Source organism: Hyla sarda, chromosome 7, assembly GCF_029499605.1.
Source record: "Hyla sarda isolate aHylSar1 chromosome 7, aHylSar1.hap1, whole genome shotgun sequence".
In the NCBI taxonomy this organism is placed as follows: domain Eukaryota; kingdom Metazoa; phylum Chordata; class Amphibia; order Anura; family Hylidae; genus Hyla; species Hyla sarda.
In genome coordinates, this window is record NC_079195.1 from 201,491,280 (window position 1) to 201,515,007 (window position 23,728).

The 23,728-nt window shown below is 44.2% G+C and overlaps 1 protein-coding gene across 3 annotated transcripts in view; it reads right to left on the bottom strand.

Moving 5' to 3' along the window:
• Positions 1-19,085, bottom strand: part of PODN (podocan) — a 93,834-nt gene extending 74,749 nt beyond the window's left edge. The window contains exons 1-2 of one of the 3 annotated variants that reach the window (XM_056532211.1): positions 18,632-18,857; positions 4,678-5,069 (exon numbers count right to left, since the gene is read on the bottom strand). Coding sequence is in view for 1 of the 3 variants with exons in the window: in XM_056532213.1 (XP_056388188.1) it covers positions 18,962-19,060 (99 nt within the window). In the remaining 2 variants the exon portion in view is untranslated. Of the gene's footprint in view, positions 1-4,677; positions 5,070-18,631; positions 18,858-18,961 lie in introns of those variants that run through there. The other 2 variants (XM_056532210.1, XM_056532213.1) reach the window with 2 other exon arrangements.
• Between the last annotated feature and the right edge of the window lie 4,643 nt (positions 19,086-23,728).

Genomic DNA, 23,728 nt, shown 5'->3' on the forward strand with positions numbered 1-23,728 from the left:
TATAAAAAGTTTTTAGACCTGACAGTGCCCATTTAAGTAATAAGAATGAATCCTGGAACTGAGCTAAAACAGTGATTTCTATTGTAATTACTTAAGTTATGTAATTATTTATTTATTTATTTAATATATAACTTGTTTACTTTTTTTCAGTATCACAATGGAGTGATCCAGATATGACATTTATTATAATCTCTGGTTATTTCAGCATGTTTTGTACACTGTGTTTCTTGCTATGATTTACAATTTTTTTGCTACTTCGGGAACAAGTTGTATTGTTGTATTTATGGAATAAGAACAAGTACTTTGCTTCAGCTCAGATACTTAGACCATATGGTTGATAGATTGTAAACGGTGGGAAAACATGCGTAAATATGTATCCCAGCGGCTTCACTTTCACCTATTAGGGGTAAAATAAAAAAAATAAAATTATCTTTAATGGGGTATACCGGGTAAAAACATTTTATTCCCTATCGAAAGGATAGGGGATAAGATGTCTGATCCTGGGGGGGCCCGCTGCTGAGACCCCCCGTCATTTCCTTGCAGTACCCGCATTCTATACGGGGACTGCGTCTCAAGTTTCGGAAACCTCCGGGTTTCCGGGAGTGGGGACGTGACGTCACGCCATGCCCCCTCCATTCTTGTCTATGGGAGGGGGCGTAACGGCCGTCATGCCCCCTCCCATAGACATGAATGGAGGGGGCGTGGCGTGACATCACGTCCCCAGTCCCGGAAACCTGGAGGTTTCCGAAACTGGAGATTCAGCACCCGCATAGTATGCAGGTGCTGCAGGGGGTCCAAGCAGCAGGGCCCCCTGCGATCAGACACCTTATCCTCTATCCTTTGGATAGGGGATGAAATATTTTTGCCCGGAATACCCCTTTAAAGGGGTACTCCCGTGGAAAACTTTTTTTTTTTTTTAATCAACTGGTGCCAGAAAGTTAAACAGATTTGTAAATCAATTCTATTAAAAAATCTTAATCCTTCCAGTACTTTTTAGGGGCTGTATACTAAAGAGAAATCCAAAAAAGAAATGCATTTCCTCTGATGTCATGACCACAGTGCTCTCTGCTGACCTCTGCTGTCCATTTTAGGAACTGTCCAGAGCAGCATATGTTTGCTATGGGGATTTTCTCCTGCTCTGGACAGTTCCTAAAATGGACAGAGATGTCAGCAGAGAGCACTGTGGTCATGACATCAGAGGAAATGCATTTCTTTTTTGGATTTCTCTTTAGTATACAGCCCCTAAAAAGTACTGGAAGCATTAAGATTTTTTTTTTATAGAAGTGATTTACAAATCTGTTTAACTTTCTGCCACCAGTTGATAAAAAAAAAAGTTTTCCACCGGAGTACCCCTTTAATACAGATATCTGAGTGCCAGGCAGCCCTGGTGAATATCACACTCGGAATGCCGGTTTATAGATACAAAGAACTTTGAAAATAAATGATGTTTAGAAAGCGATGGTGCCGGATGGGTTATAACTCATAACTGTAGTACAGAAGCATAAAACAGCACTGAGCTTTGTGTGAGGCTTAATACTGAAAACAATGGCGCGGTTCCTTATGCTCCGATTACATTCTGTGCTACAAAATATCAAATTTGTGCCACAAATCAAAAATATGGTGTGCTGTTTGTTTACTAAGCATTTTGTGACATAAATTGTGTTTAGGGAATTCATTTTTTGTTTGTACATAAAAACATAAAAGAAATGTTAATTTGTGACATATCGGGGGACATTTACTAAGCCGCACCAGCAGTGCAATTCCTCAGAAGCGCATATTTTTGTACAGAAATGCAGCGCAAATTTTTTGCAGCACTCCTTTTTAGGATTTGCACCAGGTGGGAGGGAAAAAGGCAGAAAGGGCGCTCGGCTTTGCATAGAGGAGGTGTCCAAGGGGTGCAACCTACTCATACGTGACTTTATGGCCGTCTGGCGAAACCTAAAATCACAAAAATATACACTAGCTCATAGCAGACGCATATTTCTGCATCAAGCTCAGGTGGGGGGGGGGGGTGTTCTGGTGGTTTAAAGGGGTACTCCGGGGGAAAACTAATTTATTTTATATCAACTGGTGCCAGAAAGTTATACAGATTTGTAAATTACTTCTATTTAAAAATCCTAATCCTTCCACGACTTATCAGCTGCTTTATGCTATAGAGGAAGTTCTTTTCTTTTTGAATTTCCTTTCTGTCTGACCACAGTGCTCTCTGCTGACACCTCTATCCATGTCAGGAACTGTCTGGAGCAGGATAGTTTTGCTATGGGGATTTGCTCCTACTCTGGACAGTTCCTAAAACGTGTCAGCAGAGAGTACTGTGGTCAGACAGAAATGAAATTCAAAAAGAACTTCCTCTGGAACATACAGCAACTGGTAAGTACTGGAAGGATTAAGATTTTTTTTTTTTTTTTATAGAAGTAATTTACAAATCTGTTTAACTTAATCCTTCCAGTACTTATCAGCTGCTGTATGCTCCACAGAAAGTTCTTTTATTTTTGAAATTCCTTTCTGTCTGACCACAGGGCTCTCTGCTGACACCTGTGACCATGTCATGAACTGTTCAGAGCAGAAGCAAATCCCCATAGCAAACCTCTCCTGCTCTGGACAATTCCTGACATGGACAGAGGGGTACTCCACTGGCCAGTGTTCCGGCTGCATTTGGAACGTTTAGTTCTGAATGCTGTACGCACGCTGCAGGGGTCGGCCACCGTGCTACCGTGGCGATCTGATCATCCAGCATGGCAGACGGAGGTCCCCTCACCTTGCTCCGCTGCCTTCCCGGCGTCTTCTGCTCCGATCTGCCTTCCCCCAGACCAGAGCAGAAGATGACCGATAATGCTGATCAGTGCTATGTCCTATACATAGCACTGATCAGTATTAGCAATCGAGTGATTGCTATAAATAGTCCCCTATGGGGACTATTAAAGTGTAAAAATAAAAGTAAAAAAATTAAGTAAAAAAAATTTGAAAACCCCCTCCCCCAATAAAAACATAAATTGTCCCATTTTTTCCTATTTCACCCCCAAAAAGTGTTAAAAAATATTTTATATACATATTTGGTATCGCCGCATGCGTAAATATCTGAACTATTAAAAAAACAATGTTAATGATACCGTACGGTGAACGGCGTGTACGTAAAAATAAAAAAAAGTCCAAAATAGATGCTTTTTTTATAACATTTTATTCCCAATAAAATGTATAAAAGATTGAATAAAAGTTCTATATAACAAATATGGTATCAATAAAAAGTACAGATCACGGCGCAAAAAATGAGCCCTCATACCGCCGCTTATACGGAAAAATGAAAAAGTTATAGGTCTTCAAAATAGGGGGATTTTAAACGTACTAATTTGGTTAAAAAGTTTGCGATTTTTTTTAAGCACAACAGTAATAGAAAAGTATATAATCATGGGTATCATTTTAATCGTATTGACCCAAAGAATAAAGAGCACATGTCATTTTTACCGTAAATTGTACGGCGTGAAAAACGAAACCTTCTAAAATTAGCAAAATTGCGGTTTTCTTTTTAATTTCACCCCACAAATAGTATATTTTTTCATTTGGAACGAATTACCATTGTATGTTGAGGGACCACTATATATGTATATATATATATATATATATATATATATATATATATATATATATATTGCATGAACCAGATTTTTATTCTTCTTTCTGCTGGCTCATAATAAATAAGCGTCTTGGCCAGCCATCAAAGAATACTTAGTATTTCTCAGTGTGATCGCATCTGGTAAAGCTTCCGTCTCCTGAGAACTGCGCCAAACTTAATCATTCCGACACATGCTGTAGACCAGAACATCCAACATGATCTACAGCTGTCAAGAAATGATAAAAATGACTGGCACTACATACGCAGAAGTAGCAGAGTTGTAGATGTAGTCCTATTTTAGGACTACATCCTGAACGCACCATGTCCGTGCAGAACGTTTTTTCCTCCTGAGTAGAATTAGCGATAACATAAGATGACTTGTGGCGTAAAGCTGTCACATCTGCCTCGTATTATGTTTCTGACAAAAGGCAATAAAAGCTTCTTTTTCCAGCAGAGCTGCGATCGCCGACTATTGACTCTCTAAGTCTGTGTTTCTGAACCAGGGTGCCTCCAGCTGTTGCAAAACTACAACTCCCAGCATGCCCGGACAGCCGAAGGCTGTCCGGGCATGCTGGGAATTGTAGTTTTGCAATAGCTGGAAGCACCCTGGTTGAAAAACACTGCTCCAGCTGTTGCAAAACTACATCTCCCAACATTCCCTGCAGGGGGTTGTAGTCCTTTTGGAAGTTTCAGCTTGGGGACATAGATAATTGTGATAAAAGTCTGGGGAGAAAACCATTGGGGACCAAGCAGAAACAACTACCCATATCTCAGCCTCCTGGACCCTTGTATGTGTGAGCTGGGGGAGATGGATATTGGGGGCAGTCACCAGTTTGGGTATTTAAAGGTGTAAACTACATATATACAGATGCATGCAAACACATATTGGCATATTTATCAAAACGTTTCTCCATAATATCATTTCTCAGTCCCATACTCAAAAAGTTCTTGAGAAGTTCTGACCCATCACTTTTCAGTCCCTCTTCCCCCCCTCATCATCATCTATAAGTTCAGGCCTCCTCTCCCCTACTATTGTCTTCTTCTCACCACTCCCCCTTCCCCCTCACCTTGCTGAGATAAAGATGAAGAAGAGAGTCACTTCATGCCATCTCAAGTATTCCTCTAATCGCAGTCTCCCAAGTATGAAGGATCCAGCCCAGATGTGGGACGGGGGGATGTCCTGCCTTCCCTGGCAGATGTGAGGGGCTTTGTGGAAATATCTAGGAGCCTCTAAGGGGAGGGGAGAAGAGCAGTATGGAAGCAGGACCTGCTCACTTCAGACTTGGATCTGTGATTGTACAAGTTGGGGTTAGTATACGGCTGGTCTTATGGATGGAAGTCCTGGAAGGTTCATCGTCTGCGGCCCCAAGGCTGAGGTCTTTGTGCCACCTGTAGTCCAGTGAGAACAATGCACTTCATGCTATAGACTGGAGTCTAGACTGCACCTGTTTGCACAAGGCTGGGGATGTATGGAAACAGTTTGTAGACAGTCAGAGGATCGCAATGTATACAATCATCATAATACAGCGCCTGCTGGAAGACTCACATGCAAGGACGAAACAAATTTTTTATTTATTTAATTAAAAAAAAAATTTTTTTTAAGTTTAACCCCTTAACCAGGAGCGTTTTTCTGTTTTTGCACTTTCGTTTTTTCTTCCTTACCTTTTAAAAATCATAACCCTTTCAATTTTGCACCTAAAGATCCATATTATGGCTTATTTTTTGCGCCCCCAATTCTACTTTGCAGTGACATTAGTCATTTTACCCCAAAATCTACAGCGAAACGGAAAACAAATCATTGTGTGACAAAATGGAAGAAAAAACGCCATTTTGTAACTTTTGGGGGCTTCCGTTTCTACGCAGTACATTTTTCGGTACAAATGACACCTTATCTTTATTCTGTAGGTCCATACGGTTAAAGTGATACCCTACTTATATAGGTTTGATTTTGTCGCACTTCTGAAAAAAATCATAACTACATGCACGAAAATTTATACGTTTAAAATTGTCCTCTTCTGACCCCTATAACTTTTTTTATTTTTCTACGTACGGGGCGGTTCGAGGGCTCATTTTTTGCGCCGTGATCTGAAGTTTTTAGCGGTACTATATTTGTATTGATCGGACTTTTTGATCGCTTTTTATTCATTTTTTCACAATATAAAAAGTGACCAAAAATACGCTATTTTGGACTTTGGAATTTTTGGGTGACCTTGAGCCATTCACCTTGCGGTTTAATTAACGATATATTTTTTTAGTTTGGACATTTTAGCATGTGGCGATACCACATGTTTATTTTTATTTTTGATTCTTACTTTTATTAGGGAAGGGGTTAGATCTTTATTAACCTTTTTTCACACTTTATTTTTTTTTTTGCAGTGTTATAGCCCCCTCTAGTGGCTATAACACTGCACACACTGATCTTCTACATTGCCATGCATTAACACAGCAATGAGCAGTGTTATCGGTGGTCGATTGCTCAAGCCTGGAGTTTAGGCTTGGAACAATCAATCAACGATCGGATGCGCCGCAGGCAGGTAAAGGACCCTCAGCTCGCGTTCTAGCTGATGGGGACATTGCGATTTCACCGCGATGGTCCCGATCAGCCCCACTGAGCTGCCGGGAGTGTATTTTTGTTATTTTAGATGCGACCATCAAATTTGAACAACGCGTCTAAAGGGTTAATAGTGCACGGCACAACAATCGGTGCCGCACACTATTAGCCCAGGGTCCTACTGGGACCGACCCGCTATGACGTGGGGTCATGGCGTGACCCCGCGTTATAGACCGGGACTGGGCTCAGAGTACACCCTGCATCCTTAAGAGGTTAATTACATTTTTGTGCATGTTGAACGGTGCAGAACTTTTGCTTACTTTCCTAAACTTTTATACATCTTTTTATATCACAATGGAGGGAATTTATCAAGGGTGGTGTAGGTGAACTTTTTTTTGACACCTGTAATTTGTGGTGTTGGTAATGTATATCTGTACCAAATGTATGGAATGGTGAAGGGCATGAGATAAATATGGCACTATTCACATTATTTACTTCAGTACATCCCTTTGTAAGGTTTCAACTCTGCTGGGGGGATTTATCAAAACCTGTGCAAAGGAAAAGTTACCCGGTTGCCCATAGCAACCAATCAGATCGCTTCTTTCATTTTGCAGAGGCCTTTGTTAAAAATGAAAGAAGCGATCTGATTGGTTGCTATGGGCAACTGGGCAACTTTTCCTCTGGACAGGTTTTGAGAAATCTCCCTCTGCGACTTTGAGTACGACTTTTTAACCCATCACGCCAAATGTGTGACTTTAGTTTTTAACATTCTGTCCAAAGGCAGTTCTGTTAGCCAGGTCTGGGCTGGCGTAGATTTGCAGTATTTTGCAGAAGTTTGCAACTTTTTGTGTGACATTCGCATGTGGTAAATCTGTTACCACTGCAAAGTGAAAACTGTAGTTGACTTTTATGAGATCGTTGGTAGCGGTTTGCTTACAGCCAAAAGTCCTGATCATGCATGTATCTCAACAACGCAACGCGTTCATGCCTTTAAATTATAATGTAACAAGCATATCTGTTTCCGGTGCACTGAGAAGTATTATCCTTACGTTTATCATCAGTGCTGTCTGTACGTCAATACCGTCATACGATACCTATCATAGGCAGGTTAGCTTTGACATGTCCCTATTTTTCACTGCTGTGTTGGGGTAGTACCTTTTCAGGCTTGGAGCAATGAATCAACGAGCGGACACGCAGGAGGCAGGTGAGTGACCCTCCTGCTGCGTCCCAGCTGATCGGGACATCGCGATTTTATCACGATGGTCCCGATCAGCCCGACTGAGCAGCCGGGATGCTTGTAATTTCATTTTAGACACGGCGATCAGCTTTGATCGCCGCGTCTAAAAAGGTAATGCCGGACATCTGCCCGATCGGCGATGTCCGGCATTAGTATGTGTCCTGGTTGCTAATAGCAACCGGGACCCAGCGGATATAATGCGAGCTCACGCGCATTATATCTGGGGACGCGCAAATGGACGTTAATAAACGTCCATTGGCGCATAAGGGGTTAAAACGGCAGCAGCCACCCAGGGGCCGCCACCTCCGGAGTGGATGGGACAACAGGGGGGACGGGGGGGGACGGAGGGGACCGCAACAGGGAGGAAAAGGAGACGGAGGAGACGGAGAGGACAAGGAGGGGGACAAGGAGGGGGACAAGGAGGAATGCAGAGCCTGCTCATAAGGAGAACACCCGAGGAAAGGCTCGAAGCTCAGGCAGGGGAGAGGGCTTTGCCACAGGCAGGGAAGAGGGCAAAAGGAACGGGCGGGACAGGGCTCTCAGGGACTAAAGTGGGAAAGGAGAGCGGGGCTGAGGAGAGGTCCGCCAGTCTCCCGAACCCGCCTCGGGCGCAACAGGAGGGGAGGCCAGCTCAGCCACAAGCGAGCATGCCAGCCCTCACCCTCCTGCTCCATCCAGGCCATAGGGGGGCAGACACATACCAACCAGCAGCCAAAACTCTGGGTCCTGGGCAGATTGAGGGGGGAAGGGAGGCACCACAGCTATAAAATACCCAGGGAAGGGCCCCTGAAAGCCCGGGAAACTATTAAACCCCTGATTGGTGCACTCCTTCCCCCCCACCCATGGGACATACCACTATAGCCACTGGCAAGTTTTACAGGCGGGGGATGGGGCTAAAAACCTTGCTTGTATATTAACCCCTTACTGCTCACCAGTCAGGGGGCAAGCTAGTTATGGAGAGCTTGCCCCTCCATCACAATTACAGGCTCAATGGTTACACAATACTTGTCACTTTTAGGCACGCTTTTCTACAATCAAACACTAACTCACTGCTGCTCGGACACGTCACATCACTCAGAGCCCGGACAATCCCCAAGCTGAACTACTGAGGAGACATATACCATTTCCAGCTATGGCCAGGAAGGCAGAATTATTCTGCCTCTTGTCATCTGATGGGACTGGTCCCAGTCAAGAGTCCCCTTCCACGAACTCTATTCAGATTACGCTGTCACAATTTCATACCATGTTTAATACCATGACGTCATCTCTCTAACTTACAAGCTAGAATGGAGTCTTTTGAGAGTAGGGACAGGCCTTGTACTTCAGCCTCTCAGGTCACTGCTACCCCTACCACTCTGCAGGCTAGTTCACCAGGTGGGTCAGTTTCATTGCCAAATGTGGCACCTTCTCATTTCATTCCACCCAACATTAAAAAAGATATCATAGAAGGCAAGGATGTAAACTTAGCATCTTTATTAGTGCCGTCTCACGAGGCACCAGACAATAAATCTATAGCTTGAGGCAAAGTGTCCATCATTCTAAAATCTAAAGATGTCACATTGAATCACAAGTTATCAATCCCGGAGTTTGTACTTGCCTTCAGCCTTTACCGAGACATTATTTGTTCTATTAACCCTCTCAGACATGAGGAGTTAAGTTTGTATCTCTACAAAGTGGTTGATATAGGTTACAAGTGTGGAGGTTCAGCGTTCTTTAAATACCATAGATCTTTTTCAGCCAAAGCAGCGGCGGCCCCGTGTCCAGTTTGGTCATGTTACTAATTGGGCCACTATAGACACTGAGTTATATTGTCACCACTTTGCTGGTCTCAATGCCACTACAATCAATGTAGACTCTTACACTTGTGTTCTAATTGTTTCTGTGCACACCCCTAAGTAGCATGCCCCCAGAAAGGGACATCAGCATGACTAAGCGTGGTTAAAGGGGTACTCCCCTGGAAAAAAAATTTTTTTAAATCAACTGGTGCCAGAAAGTTAAACAGGTTTGTAAATCACTTCTATTTAAAAATCTTAATCCTTCTAGTACTTATCAGCTTCTATTTGCTCCACAGGAAGTTCTTTTTTTTATTTTATTTCCTTTCTGTCTGACCACAGTGCTCCCTGCTGACATCTCTGTTCATTTTAGGAACTGTCCAGAGTAGGAGCGTATCCCCATAGCAAGCCTCTCCTGCTCCAGACAGTTCCTAAAATGAACAGAGATGTCAGCAGAGAGCACTGTGGACAGACTGAATAGGAAATTCAAAAAGAAAATTACTTCCTGTGGAGCAGATAGAAGCTGATAAGTACTAGAAGGATTACGTTTTTTTTTTAAATAGAAGTAATTTACAAATCAATCCACAATGTAGGAAATGAAAAAGGCTGCACTCACCAATATTCTTTCATCTGTGCTTTGTTGAGTCCATAACATGGGGTTACACACGAGCGGATGCTTTCACTGGAATGGCGACATATATTTTGTGCCTTTAGCGATGATGCGCTAAAGGAGCAAAACATATGTCGCCATTCCAGTGAAAGCCCCCGCTCGTGTGTAACCCCATGTTATGGACTCAATAAAGCACAGATGAAAGAATATTGGTGAGTGCAGCCTTTTTCATTTCCTACATTGGGGATCATTTTGGATACCTCAATATTACAAGGCTTCATTGCACCACAGTGCTGATATTGCATATCCTATACCAATAGGGGCCATTGCCATGAGTCATGTGATGAACTTTCTATAGGAGCGCCAGTTCCCTTCTACAGTTTGTAATTTACAAATCTGTTTTAACTTTCTGGCACCAGTTGATTTAAAAAAAATAAATAAAAAAATTGCGTTTTCCAGGGGAGTACCCCTTTAATGTGGATCTGTTGTATACTTCTCTACAGAACCATCCTGGGTACAATATTTGATTAATGGTCTATCTGGAGGTTTCTACATGGGTCTAGCTACCCTACCTCAGTCTACCCACGAGTGTAAAAACCTATTGTCGGCTGATGGGGATCCAGAATCTGTCACGACTCTTCTGGAAGTTGAATTACAGAAAGGGTTTTTGGTTGGTTCATTTATAGTTCCACCTTTGGTTCTCTGGCGAGTTAATCCCATAGGGATAGTGTGTGGTAAAATCTCCAATAAAAAGAGTTTAATCTACGATTTATCTGTGCTTCATTCTTCCCACATTTCGAGCTTAAATTCTTTAATCCCCTCGGAAGATTTCTCTGAGGTACTCTTCCATAGACGAGGCTATACAGATCATTTTGCCGTTAGGTAGAGGGGCTTTCCTATCTAAGGCGGACATAAGTGAAGCATTTTCCGTATTTTTCGTCCTATAGGACGCACCGGCGTATAAGACGCACCCTATTTTTAGGAGCAAAATCTAAAAAATTTAAGATTTTGAACCCAATAGTGGTCCTCAACCTGCGGACCTCCAGATGTTGCAAAACTACAACTCCCAGCATGCCCGGACAGCCAACGGCTGTCCGGGCATGCTGGGAGTTGTAGTTTTGCAACATCTGGAGGTCCGCAGATTGAAGACCACTGCATAGGAGGTAATACTCACGTGTCCCCGCCGCTCCGGACCCGTCACCGCTGCCCTGGATGTCGCTCCATCGCTGTCGCCGTGTCCCCGTCGCTCCGGAACGTCTCTGCTGTCGGCCGGGTATCCTCGCTCTCCGTCGCCGCCATCACATCGTTACGCACGCCGACGCACGTACGCGACGACGTGATGACGAGGAAACAGAGCGCCGGCCATACAGGGGATCCCTGAATGGAGAAGACACCGATGAGGCAGGTAAGGTCCCTCCTGGTGCCCTGTAAGCACTAACCCGGCTATTCAGTCGGGCTGGTCGGGACCGCCGCAGTGAAATCGCGGCGGTCCCGAACAGCCCGACTGAACAGCCGGGTTAGTGTCACTTTCCCTTCAGACGTGGCGGTCAGCTTTGATCGCCGCGTCTGAAGGGTTAATACAGGGCATCACCGCGATCGGTGATGTCCTGTATTAGCCGCGGGTCCCGGCCGTTGATGGCCGCAGGGACCGCCGCGATAGGGGTGTATTCGCCGTATAAGACGCACCGACTTTTTCCTCCCAGTTTTGGGGAAGAAAAAGTGCGTCTTATACGGCGAAAAATACGGTAAGTTGATCCCCATAGAGCCGAGCCTGTGGCAGTGGCATGGCATTAAGTTGTAGGGCCTGTACTACTTTGCCAGCAAACTAACTTTCGGTTCCAAAAGTAGCCCATGGATTTTCGACCAGTTTGCACAGGGCCTCCACTGGGTGCTAGATCACTGCAGGCAATGTGATCACGTGATACATTATCTTCTAATTAAACATCCCTCGGTGGTTTCTCGAGATCTAGATACTCTTCGGGCGCTGTTCCACAATCTTCAGGTACCTGTAGCACCCAATAAAGTTGAGGGGCTCAGTACCCAAATGACCTTTTTAGGTTTACATTCGGACACAATGACCATGCAGGCCAGCCTCCCTCCTGACGAATTATCTAGAATTAGAAACAATGTCCCCAAAGTAGTGATCTCCCGATTATCCACCAAAGCCGAGTTCCAGTCTCTTCTGGGTATGCTCAATTTTGCTATGAGGATTATCCCCCAGGGCAGATGTTTCATCTCCAGGCTCTTACAATTATTACCTTCTGCCCCCGATCAGGACAGTGTTGTTCGGCTAGAGCAAGAAGCAATGGCAGACTTGGCCATGTGGAATAATTTTCTGTCCCAATGGATTGGCATTTCTCTTTTTATTCCCAGGGCATCACATCTGTCTCCCTGTGTACACACTGACGCAGCCTCATCCACTGGGTTTCGGACATTTATGGTTCGCATTGATTGGCTGATGTTTGGCCAGAAGAGGTTGCGTGCATTCCACGGTTCAGAGAAAATTCTCCTCTTTTTGAGTTATACCCAGTGGTAGCATGATACAGCATGGAGGTTGTTCTCTGACTTCAAACATACATATCCGCCCAGTGGTGCTAGTCATATCCAATACCTATTAGTGTTTGTCGCTTTTTGCCACTCACATCTCAAACTCTTATACTCAACCATGAAGCTTTACCTATCTGGCATAGAGCATTTCCATTCTCTCACATATCCAGGCCAACCATCCTTGTTTTCTGCCCATCCTATTTAGAGCTATTTTGAGAGGTATACAAAAGAGTGGTGGTACTGCTAGTACTACTCGCCAACTGGTCTTGGGTCACCTATTCAGTGCATTGTCTGATGCCCTCTGTAACTTTCCTTTTGGATTCAGACTGTTTACTGTATACGTTGCCTTTTACAGTTTCCTGAAACCAAATTTTCATGTGCTAGCAGTACATCTACAGGGTGGGCCATTTCTATGGATACACCTTAATAAAATGGGAATGGTTGGTGATATTAACTTCCTGTTTGTGGCACATTAGTATATGTGTGGGGGGGAAACTTTTCAAGATGGGTGGTGACCATGTCGGCCATTTTGAAGTCGGCCATTTTGAAGCCAACTTTTGTTTTTTCAATAGGAAGAGGGTCATGTGACACATCAAACTTATTGGGAATTTCACAAGAAAAACAATGATGTGCTTGGTTTTAACATCACTTTATTCTTTCATGAGTTATTTACAAGTTTCTGACCACTTATAAAATGTGTTCAATGTGCTGCCCATTGTGTTGGATTGTCAATGCAACCCTCTTCTCCCACTCTTCACACACTGATAGCAACACCGCAGGAGAAATGCTAGCGCAGGCTTCCAGTATCCGTATACACTGCTATATACTACTATATACACCGCAGGAGAAATGCTAGCACAGGCTTCCAGTATACGTATACACTGCTATATACTACTATATACACCGCAGGAGAAATGCTAGCACAGGCTTCCAGTATCCGTATACACTGCTATATACTACTATATACACCGCAGGAGAAATGCTAGCACAGGATTCCAGTATCCGTAGTTTCGGGCAGTTTACGCAGAAGATTTTGTTCAGTGATGATTGCTTTATGTGAATGGTGAAGTTAACAAACAAAACCACCTCTATTGGTCTGACACTAACCCACATTGGATAGATCCCTCCAGGCTGCCATCAGAAATTTCGGGGCCCCTTACACAGCTCAAGGCCTGCCCCCCCCCCCCCCTCCCAGGGCCTGCCCGCCATTTTTATTTTATTTTCTAGACATATATTTCAAATTAGATTAGAGCGGAGTGCGGTGCTGAATAACACTGTGCTATTAAAGGAGTTGCCCGGTAAAAAAGAACTTATCCTCTATCAAAGGATAGGAGATAAGTTATAGATCGCGCGGGGTCAGAGCATTGGGCCCCTTGCTATCTCGGGTGGAAGGGGGGCGTGCTGTACCCGCACGGAGCACCGGCCGACACGCCCCTCCATGTACCCCTTAGAGATACATGGAGGGGGTGTGCCAGCCGCGGCTTCCTGCGGGGTACAAACGTCAGCTTCCAGCAAACTGCCGGGGCCCCGTGCAGGAGATCGCAGGGGGTCCAAGCGCAGCACTTGGACCCCCCTGTGATCTATAACTTATCCCCTATCCTTGGATAGGGGGATAAGTAATTTTTTACCAGAAAACTCCTTTAATAGCACAGTGTTATACAGCACCGCACGGGCATTTAAGAATAAGAAGCCCATTTTTTTGGTGGGGGTCTCAGCAGTCGGAACCCAACCAAAAAAATGGGGTGATTATTCTTAAATGCCCGTGCGGTGCTGTATAACACTGTGCTATTAAAGGAGTTTTCTGGTAAAAAATTTCTTATCCCCCTATCCAAGGATAGGGGATAAGTTATAGATCACAGGGGGGTCCAAGTGCTGCGCTTGGACCCCCTGCTATCTCCTGCACGGGGCCCGGCAGTTTGCTGGAAGCTGACGTTTGTACCCCGCAGGAAGCCGCGGCTGACACACCCCCTCCATGTATAGTGGTTCTCCAGCTGTTGGAAAGCTAAAACTCCCATCATGTCTGGAGAACCTCTGGCAATGGGATATGTAGTTTTGTAACAGCTGAAGTGACACAGATTGGACACAGTTTTACCCATCATCACTGCAGAACTTACAAGTGACTACAGCTCTGATGGGACAATCAGGAGAATACACAATGATATCAGTGACCTGAGTGACGTCTTCTAACTTGAGTGACATCTTCTCTGTTATCTTTTCTTCTTCATCGGGTCCGGAGACCAGGTCTTCCCCAGCTCCATCTTCTCTGCAGAGTCTGACATCCAGACATCATTGGCTCCTCACTTTGTCAGCAGATCCTCATCCTCTGCATGAAGACAGTAATCATTATAACCTTGCCAGAAAGTGTACACTATGTAAAATACTTCCCCACTCTGTACCCTGAATATAATACTGCCATACACTGTACCCACTAAATATAATCCTGCCACACAGTGTACCCTGAATACTGCTATACACTGTACCCACTAAATAGAATCCTGCCACACACTGTAACCTGAATATAATACTGCTATACATTGTACCCATTAAATATAATTCTGCCACACACTGTACCCTCTGAATATAATACTGCCACACACTGTACCCTGAATATAATACTGCTATACACTGTACCCAGTAAATATAATACTGCCACACACTGTACCCACTAAATATAATTCTGCCACACACTGTACCCTGGATATAATACTGCCATACACTGTACCCTGAATATAATACTGCCACACACTGTATCCACTGAATATAATACACTGTACCCTGAATATAATTCTGCAATACACTGTACCCAATAAATATAATACTGCCACACACTGTAACCTGAATATAATACTGCTATACACTATACCCACTAAATATAATACTGCTATACACTGTACCCACTAAATATAATCCTGCCCCACACTGTATTCACCGAATATAATACTGCCATACACTGTACCCTGAATATAAAACTGCCATATATGCATACACATCATATATACATATACACCCCCTCTTATCCTCTGTGTCCTCATCACCCCCATAACACCCCCTACACCTCTCATCACCCCCATAAGACAACCCTACACCTCTCATCACCCCCATAACATCCCCCTACACCTCTCATCACCCCCATAACACCCCCCTACACCTCTCATCACCCCCATAACACCCCCCTACACCTCTCATCACCCCCATAACACCCCCTGCACCTCTCATCACCCCCATAACCCCCCCCTGCACCTCTCATCACCCCCATAACACTCCCTACACCTCTCATCACCCCTATAACCCCCCTGCACCTCTCATCACCCCCATAACACCACCTGCACCTCTCAACAACCCTATAACACCCCCTACACCTCTCATCACCCCCATAACCACCCTGCACCTCTCATCACCCCCATAACACCCCCTACACCTCTCATCACCTCCATAACCCCCCTGCACCTCTCATCACCCCCATAACACCCCCTGCACCTCTCATCACCCCCATAACACCCCCTACACCTCTCATCACCCCCATAACACCCCCTACACCTCTCATCACCCCCATAACATCCCCTACACCTCTCATCACCCCATAACACCCCCTGCACCTCTCATCACCCCTATAACCCCCCTGCACCTCTCATCACTCCCATAACACTCCCTACTCCTCTCATCACCCCCATAACCCCCCTGCACCTCTCATCACCCCCATAACACCCCCTGCACCTCTCATCACCCCCATAACACCCCCTGCACCTCTCATCACCTCCATAACCCCCCTGCACCTCTCATCACCCCCATAACACCCCCTGTACCTCTCATCAGCCCCATAACACCCCCTGCACCTCTCATCACCCCCATAACACCTCCTGCACCTCTCATCACCTCCCCTGCACCTCTAATCCCCTCCATAACACCCCCTGCACCTCTCATCACCCCCATACACCCCTGCACCTCTCATCACCCCCCCCTCTGCACATCTCATCACCCCCTGCACCTCTCATCACCCCCCCTGCACCTCTCATCACCCCCCCCTGCACTGCACCTCTCATCACCCCCCCTGCACCTCTCATCACCCCCCCCCTGCACCTCTCATCACCCCCATAACACCCCAAGCACCTCTCCCCCCACACCTCTCATAACCATTGCAAACCCCCCTGCCCCCGCAAGTTCACCTACCCTGCTAGCTGCCGGGGATCGGTGCAGCGGAGGCTGCTGCTGCTCCTGTGCACGGGGAGGATCGTCTGGACTGGAGATCATGCAGGGACAGGTCAGGTGACTGGAGTAGACATGCGTGCCTTCGCGTGGCACGTCGACTCCCATCAGCCCCTGGCCTGTCCGGTGTAATGAGAAATTCTGTGTCTTGACAAGTTCTGTGTCCCGACACCAGCCCTGCCGTGACTCTTAAGGGGCCCGCGCCCCTAGAAAGAGTGGGCCATGGTCCTGCGGGCCCCCCGGACTATGATGCCCGGTCATAGTCTGGCGGGCCCCCAGCGGTCAGTGAGTGACAGTCGCAGTCACTCACTGACAAGCCGGAAAAAAAAAAAGTTCCGGGCCGGCCGGGCCCCCTGAAGCCCTGGGCCCCATAAAGGTGTATGGGTTGTACCCCCTGATGGCGGCCCTGGATCCCTCCAAGACTGTTGGAACACAAAAATTGATGGTATGGTGTGGTAAATGGGGTACAAAGATAGTGGGGCCATTCTTCATCAATGGAAACCTCAAGGCTACTGGATATGCAAAATTGCTACATGATGATGTGTTTCCCTCTTTATGCACTGAAGCTGGCACGTTCCCTGAGTTTTTCCAGCAAGATGGTGACCACCACATTATGGGTGTCAGGTCCGAGCATTCCTAGATGAACAGTTTCCTGGAAAGTGGATTGGTCGTCGTGGGCCAGTTGAATGGCCCCCAAGGTCTCCTGATCTGACCCCCTTAGACTTTTATCTTTGGAGTCATCTGAAGGCAATTGTCTATGCTGTGAAGATACGAGATGTGCAGCACCTGAAACTACGGATACTGGAAGCCTGTGCTAGCATTTCTCCTGCGGTGTATATAGTAGTATATAGCAGTGTATACGGATACTGGAAGCCTGTGCTAGCATTTCTCCTGCGGTGTATATAGTAGTATATAGCAGTGTATACGGATACTGGAAGCCTGTGCTAGCATTTCTCCTGCGGTGTATATAGTAGTATATAGCAGTGTATACGGATACTGGAAGCCTGTGCTAGCATTTCTCCTGCGGTGTATATAGTAGTATATAGCAGTGTATACGGACACTGGAAGCCTGTGCTAGCATTTCTCCTGCGGTGTATATAGTGGTATATAGCAGTGTATACGGATACTGGAAGCCTGTGCTAGCATTTCTCCTGCGGTGTATATAGTAGTATATAGCAGTGTATACGGATACTGGAAGCCTGTGCTAGCATTTCTCCTGCGGTGTTGCTATCAGTGTGTGAAGAGTGGGAGAAGAGGGTTGCATTGCACATTTTATAAGTGGTCAGAAACTTGTAAATAACTCATGAAGGAATAAAGTTACGTTAAAACCAAGCACATCATTGTTTTTCCTGTGAAATTCCCAACAAGTTTGATGTGTCACATGACCCTCTTCCTCTTGAAAAAAACAAAAGTTGGATTCAAAATGTCCGACTTCAAAATGGCCGCCATGGTCACCACCCATCTTGAAAAGTTTCCCCCCTCACATATACTAATGTGCCGCAAACAGGAAGTTAATATCACCAACCATTCCCATTTTATTAAGGTGTATCCATAGAAATGGCCCACCCTGTACTTACGTAAGGATCAGGTGTCCTGGCACGGCCCATATTTTATTCTTACTCTGTATTCATCTAAAACCATTTGCTATTGGCCAAACTGTTGATGTTAAATATTTACCAACGGCTGTCCGAGCATGCTGGGTGTTGTAGTTTTGCAACAGCTGTAGGCACCCTGGTTGGGAAACACCGCTCTAGCTATTTGATCCTTGTATTTTCCCTTATTTATATCACTATAGGGCCCATAACTTAGAATCTAACATCTAACCACGCAACATGTATTTTCAGTGTGTGGTGCTTTATATGCATTTTTCTTGCCAAAAACAGTAACACTAATTCCCGTAGAGGGAAGAATAAATATTGGGAAACACTTAGCAATGCTATTGGTTGAGATACCAGTTGTCTTACTGCAGTTCTCATAGCACCACCTGCAGGATAACCTTAGTTACTGCATGCATGTTATCTTAATCCATTAATGTAAATATAACACTTCATTGTCACTATTGTAACTGATGTGTGGCCACCCTTAACCCTGTAAAACTTACCTGTCACTACAGGTGACTTTTCAGGATAAGCAGTTGTGTGTGCACATGGAGAGCAGCACTATTCTTCGCCATTATATAACTTGTATATGCCATTCCCCACCAGTCTTCTCCTCTGCAGGCTTCATCTCTTCTGTTCAGTTGTCCCCGATCTAGTAGATGGCGACTAGCTGCTATGATGTCTCCCATACACTACACCCACACACACAAGGGGATCCTGCTCCCCAATATCTCTATACACACTCTTAGAAGCAGCAGCACAGAGGACATTATAGAGCAGTACTGAGTAGTGTACACTGTAAATCCAGCACTGGGATAAGATTGAAAACTCACTGTAAACTCATGGTAGTCTCTCTGTTTGCTTCTGCCTCTCCTCTGCCACTTCTCCCTCTTTAGATATTTATATGGGCAGCAGTCCCGACCAGTGTGCATCCATCTGTTGCAAAACTACAACTCACAGCATCCCCGGACAGCCGTTGGGTGCCCGGGCATGCTGTGAGTTGTAGTTTTGCAACAGCTCGAGGCACACTGGTTGGCAAACACTGCACTAAGCTATAAAGAACTATGGAAGCAGGGGTTACAGCTGCATCTGGGCCTGAGAGAGTAATACACCACAAAAGGGAACATCAGTGTTTTTTTCTTTACTGTGAGATCACAGCGTGCATCATTTTTGTTGTGACATCACTGCCATTAGCTGCAACCTCATTAAAGGGGTTGCCCTGACAAAGAGACAACCAGTATATGGTGTCAAAAATAAAGCAACGTACTTATATAATGCTATTAATCATAGTGCAGAGATCTTTCATATCAGCTGTGCTCTCTTCCTTGTAAGCTGTGAGGTCACATCACAGGCTCTAAAAGCAGAAATCTCCTGTCCCTCCTGTCAGCACAGGACGAGACCAGTGATGTGAAGAGGGGGGCTTGTATTACTGTGCATTCAATTTATAACTCACTAGATAAGGCAGCAGGGAGCTTGTTCTGATGGATACTACTGTAACTGAGTCTTCCTGCTGCCTTATCTTATGCCTTTTCAAATTTATGAAAAAGGTGCACCATCCCTGTATTATGATTCTTTGTTTATTATCCTAATAATATGACATCACTGTGGTCCTCACATGTTAGCTGTTACATCACTAGATCCATTAAGCCTTTTCTGTGACATCACAGAATGTTATTCCTGTGCTATGATATTACTTTGTGCATTTTCAGGACAGATGTTGCAGTGACACTTGTGGACAGGTGGATGTGGTTTCCTATAGAATCTTCAGCCGCATAAGAGGATACTATAGTGTAAGGGCATTTACGGGGGTAAAATTATAATAAGTGTCAATCTAGTTATTTTTCCTGTCATTTGCCTGTGCATACGTCATGTGTACTTCAACCAAATTTATGAAAAAGATGCACGTTCCTCACATATAGACAAATAAGTAACGGGATGGCTCACAATAACCTCCAATTGCTGGTGTACACTGTGCGGTAAAAGTGATTTTATATTTATTCTGTGGGTCAGTACGATTATGGCGATACACATTTTATATCGCTTTCTATGTTCTTTTTCCTTTTCTGAGCAAAATTCTTTTTCTGCCATTCATTTTCCAACAGCCGTAATTTTTTTTATTTTTCATCCGACACCATTGAGTGAGGGCTTATTTTTTGCAGGATGAGCTGTACTTTTTATTGGTATCATTTTTGTGCTACGTGCTACCTTTTGATCTTTTTTATACCGCTATTTGTACCAAAATTGGCAAATTTTGCGCTATTTTTTATGGATTTTTTTACGGCGTTCACCGTGCGGGATAATTTACATTATAGTTTTATAGTACACGTCATTACGGACGTGGCAATACCTATTATGTATATGATTTGTGTTTTTGATCTTTTTTGGTGATACTACAGGGCTTTTATTGGGAAAGGGGCATTTAAAAAAAAAAATTTTTTTTTTTTTTTACACTTAATACTTTTATTGAAGAACTTTTTATTTTATTTTTTAAACTTTTAGCAGGTAATACTATGCTGCAATACATTTGTACTGCAGAACAGTATGACCCGATGAGCTGCAGGCACTACAGCCTGTGTGCCTCTGGCTGGATCTCACAGGCTTCCGTAGCAGGCATACAGGAGGTCGTGATCTGACCTCCTGCTGCCATAGCAACCAACGGCGACCCGTGATCGTATCGCGGCGCCGCCGGTGAACAGGGGGAGAGCGCTTCCCCTGTCAACACCATAGATGCCGCGATCAGGATTGACGGCATCTAGGGGGTTAATGCTGCCGGGACCAACGTGATTGCAGCTTCGTCAGCTGCGGCGGGACTCCGGCTGTGATTAACAGCCGAGTCCCATTGCCGATCTCCTGCTCTGCCTGTGGCAGTGCAGGAGATCGCTAGGACGTATGCATACGTCCAAATGCGCGAACGTGTCGGATGCTTGGACGTATGCATACGTCCTATAGCGGGAAGGGGTTAAATTAACTGGTGCCACAAAGTTAAACAGATTTGTAAATTACTTTTATTTAAAAAATCTTAATCCTTCCAGTACTTATTAGCTGCTGAATACTACATAGGAAATTCTTTTCTTTTTGGAACACGGAGCTCTCTGCTGACATCATGAACACAGAGCTCTCTGCTGACATCTCTGTCCCTTTTAGGAACTGTCCAGAGCAGCATATGTTTGCTATGGGGATTTTCTCCTACTCTGGACAGTTCTTAAAATGGACAAAGATGTCAGCAGAGAGCACTGTGCTCGTGATGTCAGCAGAGAGCTCTGTGTTCCAAAAAGAAAATAATTTCCTCTGTAGTATTCAGCAGCTAATAAGTATTGGAAGGATTAAGATGTTTTAATAGAAGGAATTTACAAATCTGTTTAACTTTCTGGCACCAGTTGATTCACAAAAAAAAAAAAAAAAATTCCACCGGAGTACCCCTTTAACCCCTTAAGGACCAGGCCATTTTACACCTTAAGGACCAGAGCGTTTTTTGCAATTCTGACCACTGTCACTTTAAACATTAATAACTCTGGAATGCTTTTAGTTATCATTCTGATTCCGAGATTGTTTTTTCGTGACATATTTTACTTTAACTTAGTGGTAAAATTTTATGGTAACTTGCATCCTTTCTTGGTGAAAAATCCCAAAATTTGATGAAAAAAATGAAAATTTTGCATTTTTCTAACTTTGAAGCTCTCTGATTGTAAGGAAAATGGATATTCAAAATAAAACATTTTTGGGTTCACATATACAATATGTCTACTTTATGTTTGCATCATAAAATTTGTGAGTTTTTACTTTTGGAAGACACCAGAGGGCTTCAAAGTTCAGCAGCAATTTGGAATTTTTTCACAAAATTTTCAAACTCGCTATTTTTCATGGACCAGTTCAGGTTTGAAGTGGATTTGAAGGGTCTTCATCTTAGAAATACCCCATAAATGACCCCATTATAAAAACTGCACCCCCCAAAGTATTCAAAATGACATTCAATAAGTGTATTAATCCTTTAGGTGTTTCACAGGAATAGCAGAAAAGTGAAGGAGAAAATTCACAATCTTCATTTTTTACACTCGCATGTTCTTGTAAACCCAATTTTTGAATTTTTGCAAGGGGTAAAAAGGAGAAAATTTTTACTTGTATTTGTAGCCCAATTTCTCTCGAGTAAGCACATACCTCATATGTCTATGTTAATTGTTCAGCGGGCGCAGTAGAGGGCTCAGAAGGGAAGGAGCGACAAATGGTTTTTGGGGGGCATGTCACCTTTAGGAAGCCCCTATGGTGCCAGGACAGCAAAAAAAAAACACATGGCATACCATTTTGGAAACTAGACCCCTCAGGGAACGTAACAAGGGGTAAAGTGAACCTTAATACCCCACAGGTGATTCACGACTTTTGCATATGTAAAAAATAAAAATAAATGTTTTACCTAAAATGCTTGGTTTCCCAAAAATGTTACATTTTTAAAAAGGATAATAGCAGAAAATACCCCCCAAAATTTGAAGCCCAATTTCTCCCGATTCAGAAAACACCCCATATGGGGGTGAAAAGTGCTCTGCTGGCGCACTACAGGTCTCAGAAGAGAAGGAGTCACATTTGGCTTTTTGAAAGCAAATTTTGCTCTGGGGGCATGCCGCATTTAGGAAGCCCCTATGGTGCCAGAACCGCAAAAAAACCCCACATGGCATACCATTTTGGAAACCAGACCCCTTGGGGAACGTAAAAAGGGGTAAAGTGAACCTTAATACCCTACAGGTGTTTCACGACTTTTGCATCTGTTAAAAAAAAAAAATTTTTTTACCTAAAATGCTTGGTTTCCCAAAATTTTTACATTTTTAAAAAGGGTAATAGCAGAAAATACCCCCCAAAATTTGAAGCCCAATTTCTCCCGCTTCAGAAAACACCCCATATGGGGGTGAGAAGTGCTCTGCTGGCGCACTACAGGTCTCAGAAGAGAAGGAGTCACATTTGGCTTTTTGAAAGCAAATTTTGCTCTGGGGGCATGCCGCATTTAGGAAGCCCCTATGGTGCCAGAACCGCAAAAAAAAAACACATGGCATACCATTTTGGAAACCAGACCCCTCGAGGAACGTAAAAAGGGGTAAAGTGAACCTTAATACCCTACAGGTGTTTCACGACTTTTGCATATGTTAAAAAATTTTTTTTTTTTTTTACCTAAAATGCTTGGTTTCCCAAAATTTTAACATTTTTAAAAAGGGTAATAGCAGAAAATACCCCCCAAAATTTGAAGCCCAATTTCTCCCGATTCAGAAAACACCCCATATGGGGGAGAGAAGTGCTCTGCTGGCGCACTACAGGTCTCAGAAGAGAAGGAGTCACATTTGGCTTTTTGAAAGCAAATTTTGCTCTGGGGGCATGCCGCATTTAGGAAGCCCCTATGGTGCCAGGACAGCAAAAAAAAAAAAACACATGGCATACCATTTTGGAAACTAGACCCCTCGGGGAACGTAACAAGGGGTAATGTGAACCTTAATACCCCACAGGTGATTCACAACTTTTGCATATGTAAAAAAAAAAAAAAAAATTTTACCTAAAATGTTGGTTTCCCCAAAATTTTAGATTTTTAAAAAGGGTAATAGCAGAAAATACCCCCCCATAAT